At 39.7% G+C, this 18,970-nt stretch overlaps 1 protein-coding gene across 1 annotated transcript in view; it reads right to left on the bottom strand.

The window, feature by feature from the left end:
- NKAIN3 (sodium/potassium transporting ATPase interacting 3) overlaps nt 1–18,970 on the bottom strand; it is a 267,112-nt gene that overhangs the window by 10,486 nt on the left and 237,656 nt on the right. The window contains exon 5 of the mRNA XM_088022887.1: nt 15,082–15,142. Coding sequence (XP_087879013.1) covers nt 15,082–15,142 — 61 coding nt within the window. The remainder of the gene's footprint in view (nt 1–15,081; nt 15,143–18,970) is intronic.

Below are 18,970 nucleotides of genomic sequence, written 5' to 3' on the forward strand. Positions count from 1 at the left end.
AGGATCCCATGGCCCGTCTTTAGTATTTTGTTTTTGATTCTTCTGCAGGGGAACTTAGCTGCAGTGTCCCTACAGGGTACTCTGATAATAATCATCTATTACTGCGGTTTCTCGCCTCGCTCTTAGCTGCAAGAGTTGTGCCATCTTTGTAAAGATGCCTGTGGTGCATCTGCTTCCGCTAGCCTACCCCTTCAACACACGCACACACGTTTTAGTTTTGTTTTTCTCCTATTTTGAAAGACAGTAGATAACTTTTTTCCTTTCTTCCTTTGCGCTCTGTTTTGCTAGAGTAGAGCTGTTCTTCTTCTTCTTTTTTTAAGATTTAATTTATTTATTTGACAGAGAGAGGGAACACAAGCAGGGGAATGGGAAAAGCAGGCTTTCTGCAGAGCTGGGAATCCCATGTGGGGCTTGATCCCAGGACGCTGGGACCATGACCTGAGCGGAAGGCAGACGCTTAACCCACTGAGCCACCCAGGCGTCCTGAGTAGATCCACTCTTAACCCTTTAGTTAATCTTAGTGGTATGGAATGACTGCTCACTGTTCTTAACTACTGTTTGGCTTTACTGAAGGCCTTTTCAAAGTTTTGTAATTTTTCAATCACTGTTCAGAGTCACTGATGGCTGAAGGCCTCCATGTCATTACTGCTGGGCTCATCTGGAGGACCGTTTTACTCTAGAGAAAGAAAGATAAAAAAGAAAATCCTGAAAACATCTCCCTTTTCATTTGTATTTGGCTGCCTTTCTAGATTCTGTTGCTCTCCTGGGTCTAGATCTCAGGAATCAGATGTTCCCATAATCAGTGCTGACAGGTGCTTCCTACTTTAAGATAATTTTTAAATAATGGAATAATGCATTTCTAAAATCTCTCTGGGGCCAATAAAGTAGCCTGGAATGGCTGAGAGGAAAACTAATGCTCAAAAAGGTAACGGCTAAAAGCAGTTCTCAGAATTTGCCTAAAGAGTTATCATTTTTTCCCTACCTAATTAATTTTTTCTTAGTTATCCAGTTTTTTCCCCCGATAAATTTTTATCATTTTCGTTTAAATCTAGCCAATCAAGTCAAAAATATCTGTTAACTTTGAAGACTCTCTGTAATTCCTTTTTATCGTTTGTTCCTACAATTCTGGACATTTCCCCTTGAATATTATTATTTTTGATGGCTTCTATTATTACTTTTGTTTCTCCTTGTCCAGGACAATCTCTATCCAAAAAAATGCCATTTTTTGGAGATCTTTTTTATAAATCCTTTCCTCTTTCTTTCAATTACTGTTCAAAAAAATTGAATCTGATCATATTCTTCCCAAGATTAAACCCATTTATTGACTCCACATCATCTAGCAGAGCATCCCAACTGGTGTGACCTGAGTAGGTACAGATGTGACGAGATATCAATTCCCTCATTTCCTCGCGTGCATGCGTGTGTGTGTGTGTGTGTGTGTGTGTGTGTGTGTGTGTAGCTTGGGGTAGCTAGCATTCTGGGCCAGTCATTTCTTGCTGGGAGAAAAGCAATTTATTTACCACAGGGTGCCCTATAAATGTTAGCTTTCTCTATGAGTGCTGAAATATGAAATAGGTTCTGAATCACTGGTGTAAGACAGAATTCAAGGTCCCTTAAAGCTGACCCCGCCATTCACTTGGTGAACTGAACATACCCAATTAATCACCACTTCTTGTGTAATTCAGGTTTTCCTTAGGCCTTCTTGAATATTCTGTGGTTTTCCCAAGCTTTTTTGACATATTTTCCCCAATATTTAAGATGTATTTTCTTTGTTTCCTTCCTGGTGATGTAATATTCTTCATTTAAGACCACGTTCACATGCTCTGAGTAGCCATGTTTGGTGCTCTGAGACACAATTAGCTCTGCTTATTTTTTCTGTGCATGTGATTTACTTTAAAGAGATCATTATCTGCACTTGACTGTTCTGTAATTATTTACACGTTTGGCTCACTTATTAGAACATAAAATCTCTTAGGAAAGGGACCAAGCCTTACTCATCTATGTATCCCTGTGGCCTAACACACGGAAATCTTTCAATAACTGTTTCTTGAATGGATGAATCAATAAAGAATTAGCTATTTAACCTTCATTAAGCTTTAAAATTAAACAATAATGTGCTGAGTCTGGACTATAAATACTTTTGGATCTTGACAGGTCAGTGACCTTGGAACAAGAGGAGATATGAGAGAATGGAAGAATCCAATTAAAGTTATTTAAATGTCTACAAGAACTGGTAACCCACCTAGAATATAGAATGAACACAGAATTCCATCAGGTGATATGTTTGGAAGAAGTACGTGGATGTCTGTTGAGTCACACGGAAAGACATTAAAAAATTTTAAAGAATTAGCGTGTATAAAACCAACCAAAAAGAGACTCTTAATAGGAGCAAAATCTTCTGTATCCTGAAATCTAATGTCATCTGAGTCCTGGTATTGTGGGCTGCTAAACTAATCACATTTGAAAGGTATGGAATGAGATCTCTTCTTGTTCTACCAACTATTAGAAAAAAGCCCCATAAATCCATTAGTGGAATTTAGGTCCTGCTTGCCAGCTGAAAATCCCTCAGCAGTTAGCAAACTTAAATTGTTTGAGATGCTTATTTATTGGAGAAATGCATTGCTAACACTAGGAATTGACTATAGAGATAGCAAAGGAAGTCAATTCCACAGTTTTAAAACTCTTTTATGAAGTACAGATTAGGATTTTGTAATCATGGGGATCATCTGTGTTTACTTGGTATGTACAATCTTTGTGATTCTTAACATAATCAGACAGATTCTATTAGGTCTGGCAGATTCACCCTGTAAAACCAATTCAAATTTTGAATTGGATAATTAATTTTACACTTGTGATTTTAGGTTGAAAGACATGGGGAAACCTTATTATATTTGTGTAATAGTTAAGAAAATTTGAGATTCAGTAGATGTATAGGCTTATTTTATTAGATTTATTAGATTTGTTGGAACAGTTCAAAAACTAGTGAGTGTTTTGTTTATCAGGGTGAATATTTGAAGGGCTTCAAAGGAATGGTAATTATAATGAATTCATGAATGTAGGTTAAATGTTTAAAGGGCTTTAGTTTAAACTGTAAATGGAGCAGATTATTTAAAGGAATTTAGACTACTGAATTTAAGTAGATCAAATAGTAATTGAAAGTCCAATGGAAGATTATTTAACCTTACACACGAATGAAATTCTGATACATGCTACAATAAACCTTGAAAACATGATGGTAAATGAAATAAGTCAGACACAAAAAGACAAATACTGTAAGATTCCATCCAAATGAGGTACCTAGAATAGGTAAATACACAGAGACAGAAAGTAAATAGGTAAACACAGAGAGACAGAATAGAGGTTACCAGAGGCTGCAGGGAGAGGGAGATGTGAGGAGTCATTATTTATGGGGACAGAGCTCCTCTTTTTTTTTTTAAAGATTTTATTTATTTATTTGAGAGAGAGACTGAGATAGAGAGAGCATGAGAGGGGGAAGGTCAGAGGGAGAAGCAGACTCCCCGCTGAGCAGGGAGCCTGATGCGGGACTCAATCCCGGGACTCCAGGATCATGACCTGAGCTGAAGGCAGTCACTTAACCAACTGAGCCACCCAGGCGCCCCTAGAGCTCCTCTTGATATGATGAAAAAGTTCTGGACATGGATATTGGGGATGGTTGCACAACATTGTGAATGTATTATATTGCCACTTAATTGTACACGTAAATATGTTCAAATGGTTAATTTTATATTATGTATATTCTACCACTATAGAAAGAAATAGAAATAATTCCCCCAAAAGTATTATTAAATGTACTAGATTTATAAATGGAATAGTGAAAGTTCTATGTAGCATTTAGAGGTTAGGAAAAACCAGGTTTTAAAAATGCCACTTTAAATATTTTATTTATTTATTTGTCAGAGAGAGAGAGAGAGAGAGAGAGAGAGAGAACAAGCAGGGGGATCGGCAGGCAGAGGGAGAGGGAGAAGCAGGCCCCCTATTGAGCAAGGAGCCCGATGCGGGACTCGATCCCAGGACCCTGGGATCATGACCTGAGCCAAAGGCAGACACTTAACTGACTGAACCACCCAGGTGTCCCACAAGTGTTGTCATTTTAATAAATTGCACAGTGATTTTAAACCCTGAATCGATATAGAGAGAATCTCCTGTACAGAAAACTTCCCTCATGGACATCAGAAAATGCAGTGACGAAGTCCTAAAGAAACTTTGGCCTTCACCTGTTTTCTTGCATCTTTGTTGTCTCAGAAGGAAAGTACAGTCAGTATGACACATTGGCTTTAACTTTAGGACTAGCAACTAAAAGTCTTTGTTTTCCTTAAGTAAGAAAAAAAAAACAGATTTAATTTACTTTTCCAAATAAACATGTAGGTGAATAAATAGAAAATGGGGCAAATACAGAACAAAGGAAAAGAAAACAAAACTGAAGTCCAAGCTGTGTGTTGTTTTTTCTCCCACTGTAAAAAAATGGTGTGCTCTTCATCATTTTCCCCATAGCCTTCCCACTCAACACAGGGTTTAAAACTAAGTCCCTTATACAAGCTACCTTTTAATTCACTAGTCTTTTCAGAGTCAGCCGACCAGGGGAGTCCAGATTGCCTTTTGACCTTTGAGAGCGTCCAGTATGAAACCAGTCCTGAAGTCAAAGCCTTTGCTTTGGTTGGAAGCGTCTTCCCGGAAGTGACTCTCTCAGCGCTTGCTACCCCTTCTGCCAGGAATGTACAGCTTCCTTTTTATCCTTTAGGTCTCAGCTTCAGGGCTGTCTCCTCCACGAGACCCTTGTGGGCACAATGGAGGCACTGGCATTTTGTGGAATACCTGCAATGTTCCGCTCCCCCTTTGGTGGTGGAATTCCTGCCCGTTTCTACTTCAGGGTCTCCACCCCCGGGAACCCTTTTCCTGACCATACCGTCTGGGCTGCTCCTCAGCGCCTCGTGCCTCAAAGGCACTCATCACCCTCTTCTCAATTTGGGTGGTCAACTCTCCTCCTCCAAGAAATGACTCAGTGACCCCAGTCCCTTCAACAATGTAGCTGCACCATTTTAAACACGTGGTTTCCAAAGCGTCTATGTTTGTATCTTACAGGTAGAAAAAGGAAGAGCATGAAGAACCACATTGTTTAGGGGCCAGGTCTAGAAGTGGTCATATCCCTTTTGTTCACCTTCCACGATCTCGAATTCAATGTCAAGGGACACCTGACTGCAGGAAGGTGGAGGATGCAGTCCAGTTATGTGCCAAGAGAAGAGCAAACAAACGGGCCTAGTGAGTAGCTGGCTAGTCTCTGGCACAAGCTTATACCTAGCTGTAACAAAAAAGGGCTGGGAAATGTTACAAGCTTTGCAGTTGATTGAACTGTATGTGGCAAAGAAAGGGGTTCTCTGGATACACTTTTTACTCTTCTTAAAATTAAAGAGAGAGAGCAAGAGCAAGAGCACATGAGAGAGAGACAGAGAGGGAGAGAGATAGATTGAGAGAGAGAGAGAGAGAGAGAGAGAGAGAGAGAGAGAACACGCTCTTGTTTCCTTCTATGAGAAAAAAATGTGGACAGAACTAAAAGGCTGGTTAGGTATAATTTAGAATTAATTTACTTTGCACCTCATACAACTCAGAAGAAGAAACACATTCTCTTACTGCTCTCCTACTTTATTTTCATGCTGGCATCCAAGTTATAGGAACACTCCCAAATACCTCACTTAGTTTCCAGTCCCAAATGTTGCTCCCAGGAGGAACACTAAATTTTTTCTTACTCACTAAAGTACTTAGTAAAAACACATGAAGATAAGTATTCCTTATGCACCCTTTATTGTTGGTTACTTTTATGGCGTTTCTTTAAAGGAATTATAAAATCAGATTTCCTTTAAATATTTGGTCCAAGAATGTAGCTCTTGAGAATATTATGTGCCATTTTGTTATCTAAAAGGGATAAACATCTGTTTTATTGGTTGGTCTTTAAAATGCCTCTGTTTTATTGTCTGCTCTTACTTAAAATGCTTTGGTGTAACTGTGGGAGTATAAGCTATTTACTAGGGATGGCAGGTTAACATTTAAGGACTAAATGATAAGTCATCTCTCCAAAACTAGCCAGGGTAAGTACTAACTCAAACTTTGTTACCTGTGTCTGCATCAGAAATCTGCTTAATTTGCATAAGGACATTAGAAGTCACTTTTAATTGGTAAAATAAGTGCTGTTCAAGAGATGGAACTGTCTGGCAAAACTCAAGAGATGGGAGAGCCAGAAGAGAAAATTTTCAAGGAGGGAGTAGTCAACAGTGACCAAAGCCATCAATTATAATGAATCTTGATGAGATCTAAGTGAATTTGACAATTAAGAGATCATTGCCAGCCTCTGAGTGAGCGTTTTTGGTAATAATGTAGGACAGCAGGCCTGACCGTGAATAGGAGGTGAAAAAGGGAACACTGTAAGTCTGGACTACTTTGTAGAAAAGTCTGAACATGGAGGAAAGAAGCACGAGAGATGGGAAAGCTAGCTGTCCAGGTGTGGGGGTAAGGTCAGGGTAATTTCTGTTGTTTTTTTTTTTTTTAATTTTGTGACTTTATTCATAAGCTAAGGAAAAAGATCCAGCAAGAAGAAGAAACTGGGCAGGGAGAGGGGAGAAAAAGAGAGAGTTATAGATGAGGGGGCTGGGGAGAATGAGAGAGTAAGAGAGAGAGAGAGAAGGAATAATTAATGGAAAGAGTGCCTGACTATGTGGGAGGGAATGAAGCCCTCTTTTTCTATCAGGAAGAAAATAATCATGGGTAAATATAGACAGTCCTAATGGGAGAGAGACTCCAGGAATTTCTAGGGACTCCTGCCTATTTGGCTTTCGTTTTCTTTGTGACAGAGTCTTAGTGGCAGAGTCTTCGTGCTGAGAGTGTTGGGCAGAGGAGGACAAAGGTGCTGGGAATCACATCACCTCTCCGGACTTCATTTCCTCATCCCTGAAAGTGAGGGTAGGGAGCTTGAAGACTGCATTTTTAAGGGACCTGGAGAAGGTGCCGACTTGGAATGGGTGAGAAGCGTGCTCACAGGTGACATTGTGAAGATGCATCGGGGCCAGTGGATGCGGCCCTGTAGTTCTCTAAGCGTAGGGACAGTTTAGGAACAGATGGAGAGAAAGGAGGGATCAAGGTACTCACTGAGAAGCATTGGGGTAAGGATACTGAATTTAGAATTAAAATGGAGACGGGAAGCCCCATCAGAACGCTGTCAGTTGCTCTTTCCCCTGGGCTCCTAAATTTTCCTACTAATAATCCAGAACAAAACCATTGCACAGGATCCACATACAATTCTTACAGCCCATTTTTTTTTTTCTCACTGTGCACTTAGGGTGCCAGGAGGGTGTGGATTTTTTTTACTTCTGACTCTGCTCCTCCATAATCATATCTGGCTCCCAAATCCCTCATCTTCCATTCTCTATCATCTGGATGGCAGATCCCGCATTCTTCCTTCTCGACTTAAGGGCATGCCACGCACAGTAGGCTGCTGGGTAACAGTGAGAACCTGGAAGCTCCAACCTCAGCTCCAGCCTGAAACAGGCCTGTAGAGAGATGTGACTGTGCCTTCCAGAGCTCGACAGGCATTTGCGTAGAGGGCTTGCTTTAAGGGGTGAAGCTTATGCTTCACCCTCCATCGACGATTAATCTGATGCAGAGAGATCAGGATGGTTTCAACAGCTGCTGGTATTTACCATTTGTAAATGAATGTAAAAAATGTGATGCATTTGATTGCACCTTGAGATAATCACCCAGGACGGACATCTTCCACAGAGCTGCAGTACTAGAGCCCAGAGTGCCTTTGGGATCCCTTCAGAGGTGATTCGAGTTGTTGATGTGAACGGAGCTAGATATTGGCAGAGTTAGGACCGCCTTCATTTAATTTCTAACATCCCGTTTCAAATGGAAACATGGCACATTAAAACCTGCTCTGGGGTAGTAGGTGTTCTTTGCTTGCTGGTATCAACTTCCTGACAAGTAGCGAATGAAAATTTCTAGGGAATATAAGTGCACAAACCATTTATACTTTATTGTGAATTAATGAGATTTTTTTCTCTCGTGCGGGGAATGGGTAATTTAAATGCTTGTAAGGTCTGAGGAAAGAGATATGAAAGATAACGTAAAAATGTCGGGGTGTGTATAACAAATGTATGCATGACAAATACACATTGGTTTCCTATGATGTTCCAGATATTGAACCAGGTCTTGGGATCTTAGGGTAAGTAAGCCATGATCCCCAGCTATAAGTGGGGAATGCAGTTAATTAAACCATAACTTGAGCACAGATTCAGAGATGTGCTTAGGGTCCACTGAGGTATGGGGAAGAAGGTGTCCCTGGGAAGAATGTTAAAAAACGTGTGTGTGTGTTGGTGACTGCACCACCTGGGCGGTGCAGTCAGCTGAGCATCTGACTCTTGGTTTCGGCTCAGGTCGTGATCTCTGCTCAGGTTGTGAGATTGAGCCCCACGTTGGGCTCCGAGCTGAGTGCGCAGTCTGCTTGAGTTTCTTTCTCCCTCTGCCCCGCCCCCCTTACTCTCTCTCTCAAATAAATCTTTAAAAACAAACAAACAAACAAACATGTGGGGGCTGTTGGTTACTTGAAGGGAGGTGACAATGTCTCATTTGGTGATTGATTGCATGTGGGAAGTGAGGGAAGCATGAAGGAGTCCGCCCAAGTTTCTAGCCTGTGTCAGGAGTGGTCATTCACATACATGGAGACAGATTAGAGAAGGAAACCCTTTCTCCCTCATCTCTGCCGATGGAAATCCCAAATATTCTCTGAGTCCATTTATTCATACTTACTCATTCAACACTCACTCATTATCTAATGTATAAAGTGTCCATTATGTCAGGAAATGGGCTAGGTCCTGGGGATATCATGATCGAAGAATTCCAGTTATGTTTTTAATGTTTCCAAGGAAGAGGTACAGTGTGCAATGCAAGCATCTAACAATATATCACAGGTGCCCTCATCTAGCCTGGAGAGAGTGAGAGAAAAATGGCCAAATTTTGGAAGAGATAGTTAAGCTAAGATCTGCAGGATGTATGTAGGTTAGTGAGTCAACAGAGGGAGGAGACCTCTCTGAGAGTTTGGTGGATTTAGGAAAACAGATGTGGCTGGAGATGAGGAGATTAGAAAAGATGGCTGTGGATAGTCCCCAGTTAGGCTGAATTATAAGAGTCCTGATTTAGTGAAATAGGCAACAGTCTAGGCTCTACTTCATGGTGAGTTTAGTGCTGACTTTGGAGCTGTTTCTAGTAAAAGGGCTTCTCTATCTTGCCCCTGTGGAGAGTTCCTTCTTGATTTATTGGTTTGGGTATTTGGGCGTTTATGATATTCTTCTTGAGAGGATACTGTCTTTTTTTTTTTTTAGCTTTATTGAGGTATAATCGATTAATAAAATTGTGATATATTTAAAGTTTAATACATGGTGATTTGATATATGCATACATTGGGAAAGGATTCTCACTGTTGAGTTAATTAATGAATCCATTAAGGAGACTGTCTTAATAACCCGCCCGAGGACTGGAATTCTGTCTCTGATCCATAGCACTGTAGCTAGGATCCTCTTCTGTGCTGCCTGACCTGTCCATGTGCAGCGCTGGCTGAGGTCACCACCCTGTTGGTTCAAACTTTTTGATAGTGAGTCTGTTCCCTTGGCCAGGTTTTGTAGTTGAATTCATTCTGTGAGTACATCTACGTTCCAAGTCCCTCTTCCCTCTGTGATACCTTGCCTAGGAATTGACAAACTCAAGCTCTTGCTCTGATGTGGCTTGGTGGAGGCTTAATCCATTTCCCTGTATTTTGACCTTCAAAATTACTAAAAACCATCCAGTTTTGTTAAAGAGATGCAGGATTGCCATTTACCAAACATAAATATTTGTAAATGCAGCAGGTATCTCACTCAATTCTAAATGTAAGGCAGTATCATTTCATCAAATTTGAGAATCTTGGGGTTCTGAAATCCATTTTTATTTTATTTTTTTTAAAGATTTTATTTATTTATTTGAGAGAGAGAGAATGAGAGAGAGAGAGCACATCAGAGGGGATAGGGTCAGAGGGAGAGGCAGACTCCCCGCCGAGCAGGGAGCCCAATGCGGGACTCAATCCTGGGACTCCAGGATCATGACCTGAGCCGAAGGCAGTCGCTTAACCAACTGAGACACCCAGGCGCCCCTGAAATCCATTTTTAAAAATGAGTTGCTAGGCGAAGAGAATCTAGCAATATAAATTCAGCAATCGTTTCTTTATGGGATACTTGTGCAAGGCATTTTCTAGGCTTTAGGATTAAATCAGGGAACAAAATAAAGATCCTGGCCTCACAGATCATCTATTCTAATAAGAATATTAGCTAGTACTTCTGTAGCTACTTGATAAAGTCTTCCCATCAAATTAGGGGAGACGCTTCAGCCTCTAAATCTAAACTGTGGTGAGGTTAGTTAGATGCAACCCACCATATAGTGACCCAAAGAAATTTATCTTGAGAATCAGTAGATTCTTAATGGCTTCTTGGACAGATGCTCTGACTCCTTTGAAATGTTAGCTATGACTAAAGCACCATACCTGCGTTTCTGTTTCTGACTCAGCAAATTCTCCTGTCCCTCTATTTCAAATGTCTGTGTGTTGCAAGGCTCACAAGCCAATGGACAGTTTTCTATTCTGAGGATCATCCATCCTCTCCTGCTTCCTCTCCTTCCCCTGGTGCCTGACCTTTGGGTCACTCTCCTCTAGGTTTCTGAACACATTACAGAGCCAGGAAGGGATGCTGGGAAGTTAACATCCAAACTACCCAATTGCCCTCCCATTAGCTTCTTTAGTAAATTCTTAGGAGGAGATAGGGGTTGTGAAAATAAATAAAGGAAACCTCAGTTAAAATGGAACCAGGCTCCGTGCTCAGCAGGCAGTCTGCTTGAGACTCTCTCTCTCTCTCTCCCTCTGCCCCTCCCCCACTTTCTAAACTAAACAAATAAACAAATCTTAAAAAAAAAGAGGGGTGCCCGGGTGGTACAGCTGGTTAAGCCTCTGACTCTTGGTTTGGGCTCAGGTCCTGATCTCAGGGTCGTGAGATGAAGCCCGAGGGCTCCGTGCTCAGCGGGGACTCTCCTTGAGACTCTCTCTCTCCCTCTGACACCACCCCACCCACCCCCTCTCAAAAATCAATAAATCTTTAAAATGGAACAGGAAAGCACTGAAGGGGAGCTCTCATGCATGTACCAGGTTGTGTAATCAGCAGGAAGAAGGAAGATAAGAATTATCTTGACAAGGAAAGACATTTTTCACATAGGAATTTCATCTTCCACTTTTAAGAAAAAGAAGGAAGATCCCTCCTTGCTCCAGCAATGCACTAACCACACTTAATGGCTAATGAGAAACGCCGCAACTTTGTATGCTTTCTTGTCCTCCAGTGAACTTTTGTTTAAAACAACACTCCCTAATTTCCTCCTGCAACCTATTGCCAGCTGACTTTCCCTTTGTCTCTTTGGATTTGCCTGTGGTTCCCCATCATTTACTTGAACCAAATTGAAATTCCTCTGCTATTCCCGAAGAAACAAATTTTGCTGATAACTATTTTATTTTTAAGGTAGACAGGGTTATTTATTTCCAATTCACATCATTGCTATGGTAATATCACTTTATACTATTAAAAGAAATTTATGGGCAGGCAGGCAAAGACCTGCACACCAGCCTGCAGGAAGCCTCGAGGACGGTGGAGTATGGAATGTTTTTCCAAGAGTCATGCTTCCTTCCAATGAGAAGTTCCCCAAAAGTATACTAGCAAGGGTCAAATGGTTGCATAAAGAGTCATTTCGAGCTTTTCAATGTAATTTATTGACTCTGCATCCGGGGAAGGTTCATTTCTTTTTCAAAAACTAACTCTAAGGGTTGTCAATACACTTTTCTCCGACTATTCAATGTGTGCAACCAAGACTGGCCTTTGTGAGACCAAACAGATGTCCCAGGTGTAATTTGCAAACTAATATCAGAAGCCGTCATGTTAGCAACAGATCCTCGCAGGAAGCCTGGTAATATTTATACAAGTTAATACTATTTTTCAGCATCTTTTGCCTTGCCTACATACTTCCCTGAATTAAAAACATTCTTTTTCGTAAGTGTGACAAGGTAGTAAGAAGCCTACAAGTTCATTTTCAGCAGCAGATAATTCACAAACAAGATGTCGACAGGTTTTTACGATTACAGATTCCAAATATCCTGGTCTCACAAAAGTGTTCGTAGAGATTGATAGCTATTTAAAAAAGAAATAAAAATGAAACGAGATATATAAATAGGCTTCTTCATTGGAATGAGTGATGGGAAGTTCTGACCCCATCAAACAGCATTCTTCCCTGTTTGAGCTTTTTATTTCATTGTCTTTGACCTGCAATCAGAGGCTTTATAAGAAATATAGTTAGCAGAAGAGGCCAAGAGCTAACTAAGAAGATGGTGCCTGGAAATAAATGTTTCCCCAAGCATTTTTTACCCTTCAGAGATGTCCATCAACTGAAATGTTAGTCCCAAAGAACCACTTAGGCAGTGCAGAGGAGACAGCCGGTAGCTGTTATTAATTTTTAAGGCTGGCAGACAGCTTTCAGTCCAAGAACAAGGCTTAACTTTGCATTCTGAATAATGCAGAGATTTTCATTAGTTAGAATAGGAATTGAAATAATAAATGATACATTATCTGCCAAAATACTGTGACATTAAATTATATATTTGCAGTTACCTTTCAGAATCAGCTTTCCAGAAGTATACTTAGACAAACGGAAAAGCTACCAGTAATGCTTTCTTACTGGGGGTTTACATTTTGGAAAAACCCATCAAAAGACACCTCTTTTTCGACTGCGGGTGGGTAATGTCATATCCAAAGGGCAGTTCATTTTTGCACCTGAAACCTCAGTGTTGGCACAGATCGTACTAGTCTATGAGATCACCGCAATTGGTTTCCAGACATTTCTCTTTGCTCACATCTGCCTTCTGAAGACTCTGGGACAATTTAATTATAACTGCACTTTTGATTTCTACTTCTTTCAATAAAAAATGTAAAATTACACGCACTTGAGAACAATCAGACTAAAAGGTTTATGATTGCTTTTCCCTGTCGTCTTTCTTCCAGTAGATCATTGTGTCAAGTCAGTCTAGGGCATATTTATTTTGTTTTGGGCCCCCACCCAAAACTTTTTCTGGCTCTTAGTTTTGTTTGAATTGATGGTAACACAACTACTATATCCAGATGTCTCTTGGTAACTTAATGTATGGCCCTCATGACAAACACTGGAATTAAACCATTAATAGCATAGGCTTCTAGCAGCTGCTTGAATGCCAGTTTGATGAGCCTTCAAATAGCTGATTCAGAGATTTCTATAGAGAAACTTAAGCTAATTAAAGACACCAAAGTCGGTGGAACTACAATATCTGCCAGTAGCAATATAATCCATATCCACCAACATTATTACTTTAAAAGAAGGCTGATAAAGGTCAAAATCATTTACCCAGTGAAGATGAGCATTTTCTTTTGCATTTCCAAGTTTTGCCTAAAATTACAAGCCTCAAGGAAAAGTCCTTTATTTATTCTAATAGAGAAAACACTATTGATTAATCTGCCTTTTCTCACACAGTAAGGGAGGATGGAGCATGAGCATCATCTGAGAGCCTCCAAGTTTAGTAAGGAGGACAAGAAACAGGCACATTTGGTACCTCCTCAAACTTACTTTATAAGGGATTCAGCTGGGATTTATCAGGCAGTGTATTTTTTTGTTGTTGTTGGAGGTATTCATTCTAATAATTTCCTTTAGGTCTCATGTTTTTGGAGGTGCAGCCTATCTCAGCTGTGAGTTGGAAGCATGCTGCTGATTTTCTGTGCATTAACTTTGTCAGATTGGGGAGCTACTAATGGAATGCCTGAAAATATACGTTCTGACGTTAACCTCATACTGGGAAATGCTGTCATTACCACGGCACTTTTGAAATGTCAGAAACTTTCTGGTTCATCTAGTATTTTTTAAAAAAAATACCCCTAAGCCAGCGTAAAAGGTAGAATGCAGTATGTTCACACATTTTCACTACCTAAGAGTTTAATCTCAGGTTCCCGTATTTCTTCCAGCTGGTTCAATAAATTGTCATTGTCTCATTGTCAACTGGACTCCAGCTCATGTACTGTGACTGCATCTATTTGGTGGGAAGCATTCATCAGACCCCTTTGGAGTTGTGTTCTAGAAAGAAGTTATCATGGCTAGCTGGACACTCACCCTCATTTTTTTAAAGGGTCAACTTTATAACCCAGACAGTAATTGGCAATGATATACCTGCATGAGATGGCTGGGTGTGATTTGTTTATCTAATAATGATTTATTTTTTTAAAAATAAATTAAAATTTTCTTTGGTATCACATGAGCTCATAACAGTTGCACCAAGATGTGCCTTATACATCAGCAGGCACTCAATAAATGCCAGGCTTTGGCATATGTTGCTAAATCTCTGCCCACATAACTTCAGGTCCTATCTGTCTTTTATTTCTTTGGTAGTATTCGGCTCCAACACGACTACTTAGCTTTTTAGCATCTCATTAGTTATTTTCAGCATTTCTTTTTTAAAATTTTTTTTACATCTCACCCGGAAGGTTGTCATTTTTAGTTTTGTGGAGCATTTTACGTAATTTACATTCATATAATTCTTGCTATGATGTACTGTATTGATGTCATTGTTGTTAGTCAGATTTCGAAATTCTGCAGTAGCATACGTGGGATTGATCATGGCTAAAACAATCCCTGATATTCTATTCAACATTATGTTTAGATCTCTGAAGAAAAGTTGCTAAGACATGGTATGACAGCACTCTGTAGACCTCCACATCTCTGGGCATCCACACACACAGCCGGGACTGAGAGTTTCCATCCTTAGTGCCATCTTCTTTGGATGCAGTTCTGTTTGCAAACGTTTGATTGTAACTTTACCATGTTGCATTCAGTCATTTTAAATTCCAACTATGAAAGCTTTCACAGCCCTGTAATGATTAGCTTTGGAAGCTATATGTCATCTGAAATAAACCCACAGGTAGCTATAACAGTACTTACAGGTGTCTTCTTCTTCCATGAAAATACTGATCACATAACAGGCATACACAAAACCAACCAACTGCAAAGGAGAAAAAAAGTACTTTAAGAATTGATGTCAAATGTCCAGAATTGAAAAGCCTATATAATCCAATAAATAAAGATAAAGAATACATAGTAATGAAGCCTATGAATCTTAATAGGAAAAAAAATCTTTTTTTTTTAAATAATAGCTGTGATTTTAAAGTAAACCTTTCTATTACTACTTAGTGCAATAGCTTTCTAAAAGAGTACACAGGAATGGGAAACATTTTCTAGATATTTGACTTAGATTTTGACTTGGGATTTACAGTTCTCATGCTTTAAAGTCACCTCCGATTATTCAGAGGTGACTCAGATTATATCAGAGAAAATATTCAGATATTTTTAAGTTTGGACTATTTAGAGAGAAATTTATAGCAACACTCATTATTACTACAACTATTTTAAGATTTAATAGCCATAAAATGCATCAAAATATGTTAATTGTAAACTAAATACCAATCATCTACTTAATTATTTGAAATGTTCTGAGAATATAAATTCTATTTAAATACGAAATTGTTTTGTTAATTATATCCTAAGAAAACACATTAACTTTGAGGTCATTAATCATATCATGACATTGAAGAGATCATTTATACTTTGGATACTAGTGGTTGAATAAATGCAGGTGCCAGAGTGTAGTCTTTCCAGCATTTCATATTGTTTTCTGTACTTATCATACTGAGAAGGCAATTCTTATTTTACGGAGCCGGAGACACCGCAATTCCGGGAGGACGAAATTGTCAACGCATCTCATCTAGTCTAAAATTACTCTGAGGGGGCGCCTGGGTGGCTCAGTCGTTAAGCATATGCCTTCGGCTCAGGTCATGATCTCAGGGTCCTGGGATCGAGCCCCGCATCGGGCTCCCTGCTCTGCGGGAGGCATGCTTCTCCCTCTCCCACTCCCCCTGCTTGTGTTCCCTTTCTCTCTGTGTCACTCTCTGTCACATAAATAAATAAAATCTTTAAAAAAATTACTCTGAGTACTTTGATAAAAATAGATAGCTAAATAGTGATTATACAGTCTATGTTCTTACTTTCCTCTCTGTTGTTAAAGTCTCTCCCCTCCTCACCCTTATAAAATAACATTTGGAAAGGAAACTTTTTCGATAGTCCCAGTGTCAAAGACTGAAGTTCCCAGTGCAGAGAACAATCTACATAGGGTTTGTGACTAGCCCGCAGATTAAGAACCTGAATTTGGAATTCACTTCCAGACTCTTTAAACTGGGCGGGTTCAGGTGCTAGCTCTTCTTCACTTGCTGAGACTGATTTCCTCTCACTCTTTCAGGAAAATGCGGAGGGACTGGTGAGCTCAGAGGGCTAGAAACCATAGATGTTCAAACCAAGGAAGAGATGACCAAAGAGTATCTGTTGCTGCTTGATGGTCCCTGCACCAAGACCATTGGAATGTTGTTTTTCCAGTTTGCTCATCACCTCGTAGGAATTGTGGTTAAGTTTGCTCATTTCCTTGTAGAAGATGTCCCTCAACTTGGAGATGTTTTGGAAGATGGTCACAGCCAATAAGACTATTATAAAGAATAAGCAGTTCCTTTAGCGGTTCCTGGTTCAGATCTTTAAACACAGTCTGGGCTTTGATGAACTCTTCCTCAGCCTTGGCCATACTGCCCCCATCTTTCTTCTCGGCATACGGCATCACCTCCAGGTGGTGCTGGGCACTGTCACTGTTTGTGAGTTTCCAACCCATTTAGTGATTCTTTCCTTCATATCGCTGAATGGGGCTACATAGTTTTCCATGGTCCTCAAAACCTGGTCAGCTCATTTCTCTTTGTAGTCTTCCTGAAGGAGGTCATTATGCCCTACAGTGGTCATGGGATTCTCTTGACGGTCCCACTCACTGCTGTAGATCTCCTGTAGGCTTTCTGACATTTGCTTTGAGCTTTCATGCATCACTTTCACTGCACTAAAGGTGTTCTTCGTGTACTTATATAACTTGTGGCCTTCTGCTAGATTACTGGTTTATTATAAAAGGATATATATAATTCAGGAATAGCCAGGTGGAAGCAACGCATAGGGCAAGTTGTGGGGAAAAAGTGCAGAGCTTCCATGGCCTCTCGAGTGCACCACTTTTCCCAAATCCCTAAGTGTTCGCCAACCTGGAAGGTTCCACAGATGTTCTTTTATAGAGATAAAAGAGAGCAAGCTCACCTGAATAATTTTTTCAGAAATATATTTTTTTTACTTAAGTTTTATCATCTTATATTTCTTCCTTGTAGTTTTAGGGCTATGGATTATGCTAGAAATATTGGGTTAACTGTGTTTTCTGGAGAGATTTACTATCTATGTACTGAAGAGAACTGGCCAATATATTTACTTCTTTTCCCAATGAGTCTTTTGACTGATGGAAAGTAAGATCGGGGTCTTAATTATAGTTACAGCTCACTATCTTTCCTCATTCAGTGAAATTTTTGTTACTGATGAAATGGGAGATACCCAGTTTTAAAAGAACAGATGAATGTATAGCAACAGAAAATTTGTCAAATTCAATTATTCACTAATGGAGCTTAATAATACCTTGATAGATGACAAGAAAGGAATTTTGGCTAGGTAATTGAAATATATGGTACCATTTGCTGGAAACAGTAAGATAAAGGCATGCCATACTAGAAACATTAGCTCTTTCTCTAGGCCCTCAAACAGAAATTGCCAGCCTTAATCTCAATATTATAACAAATGAATTAACATATATCCTTTTACTTTTGCTTTATTGATGGGCACACTAATAAAATATTTATTCGAAAAATTACTTTTGCTATCGTGATTAACCAAACTGCTGCTTAATTAATAATGTTATTCTCATGGGAACCTGTCTAGACATCATGTTAATCACCAATTTGTTGATGGCTGAGTGTTGTGTAGTTCTTGGTTTCCCAGAATATGAGTTGAAATAGTCCCCACACTGTGGCTTTCTGCTTATCTCCAAGAGATGGAATAACATGCAAAGTAAATAATACCAGGATAGTCCCAATTGTGTCTGCTTTTAATAAAGTTTTGAAGGAGTCAGTAATTTTAAAGACACTTCTCTTCCATTAAATCCATCCATCTCTATATAGAACGTTTAAATGATTTTTTCCTATGTACTGTAAATTCTGACCACATAAATTCCATCTTTTTTGATATGGTAAATGAATGCAAATGGCATAAGACTAGATGCCAACACCACTTCTTGTGTAAGAGATTGAGTAGTTTTTCCAAGTAGGATTTGTCTAGGCGATTGACTGGTTTTGGCCTGCAGGCCCTGTATAAGGATTGGCAGGATTTGGTTTCACACACGTAGAAATTAGGACGATAGCCACTGACTGTGTGTCCTGCTAGTTGTGGATCTTAGTAAGAATGAATCAGAGATATGAGTCATCTCTAAAAGCATGAACGTCTTAAGGGATCACTTTCAGGTGCCACAGATGGATGGAAAAGATCATCTAAGGAACTCAGAAGAGCTTGTGCAGACCCTGGCTTAGGGTGAAAGAATCAGTGGCCTTGAGGGAAGCTAAAAGGATCCTTGATCAAAAATAACTCCCCAACTACCTTCCTAAATTTCCCAGCATTCACATCAAGATTTAAACATTAAAGTTTAAGAGATTCCTTAAGGAATGCCGGAAGTTTCTCTGCATAGTGCCAGGCTCTAAAATGTTCTTTGTTAGTCGATTTTTCCTCAAATCCAAAATGATTCTATAAAGGTCTTGGCCAAAGCCATCAATAGGAGGCAGGGAGAACCTGACACACTTCATTCTGTGTAGAGCGTTATCCTTATGAAAGTCATTAAGTCAAGTGTTTGCAAGTAGAGACCTTCTATATATAATTTATTTGG

Source organism: Eumetopias jubatus, unplaced genomic scaffold (genome assembly GCF_037043125.1).
Source record: "Eumetopias jubatus isolate StellerSeaLion01/CBP00866 unplaced genomic scaffold, mEumJub1_p1.0 scaffold_4, whole genome shotgun sequence".
NCBI lineage: Eukaryota > Metazoa > Chordata > Mammalia > Carnivora > Otariidae > Eumetopias > Eumetopias jubatus.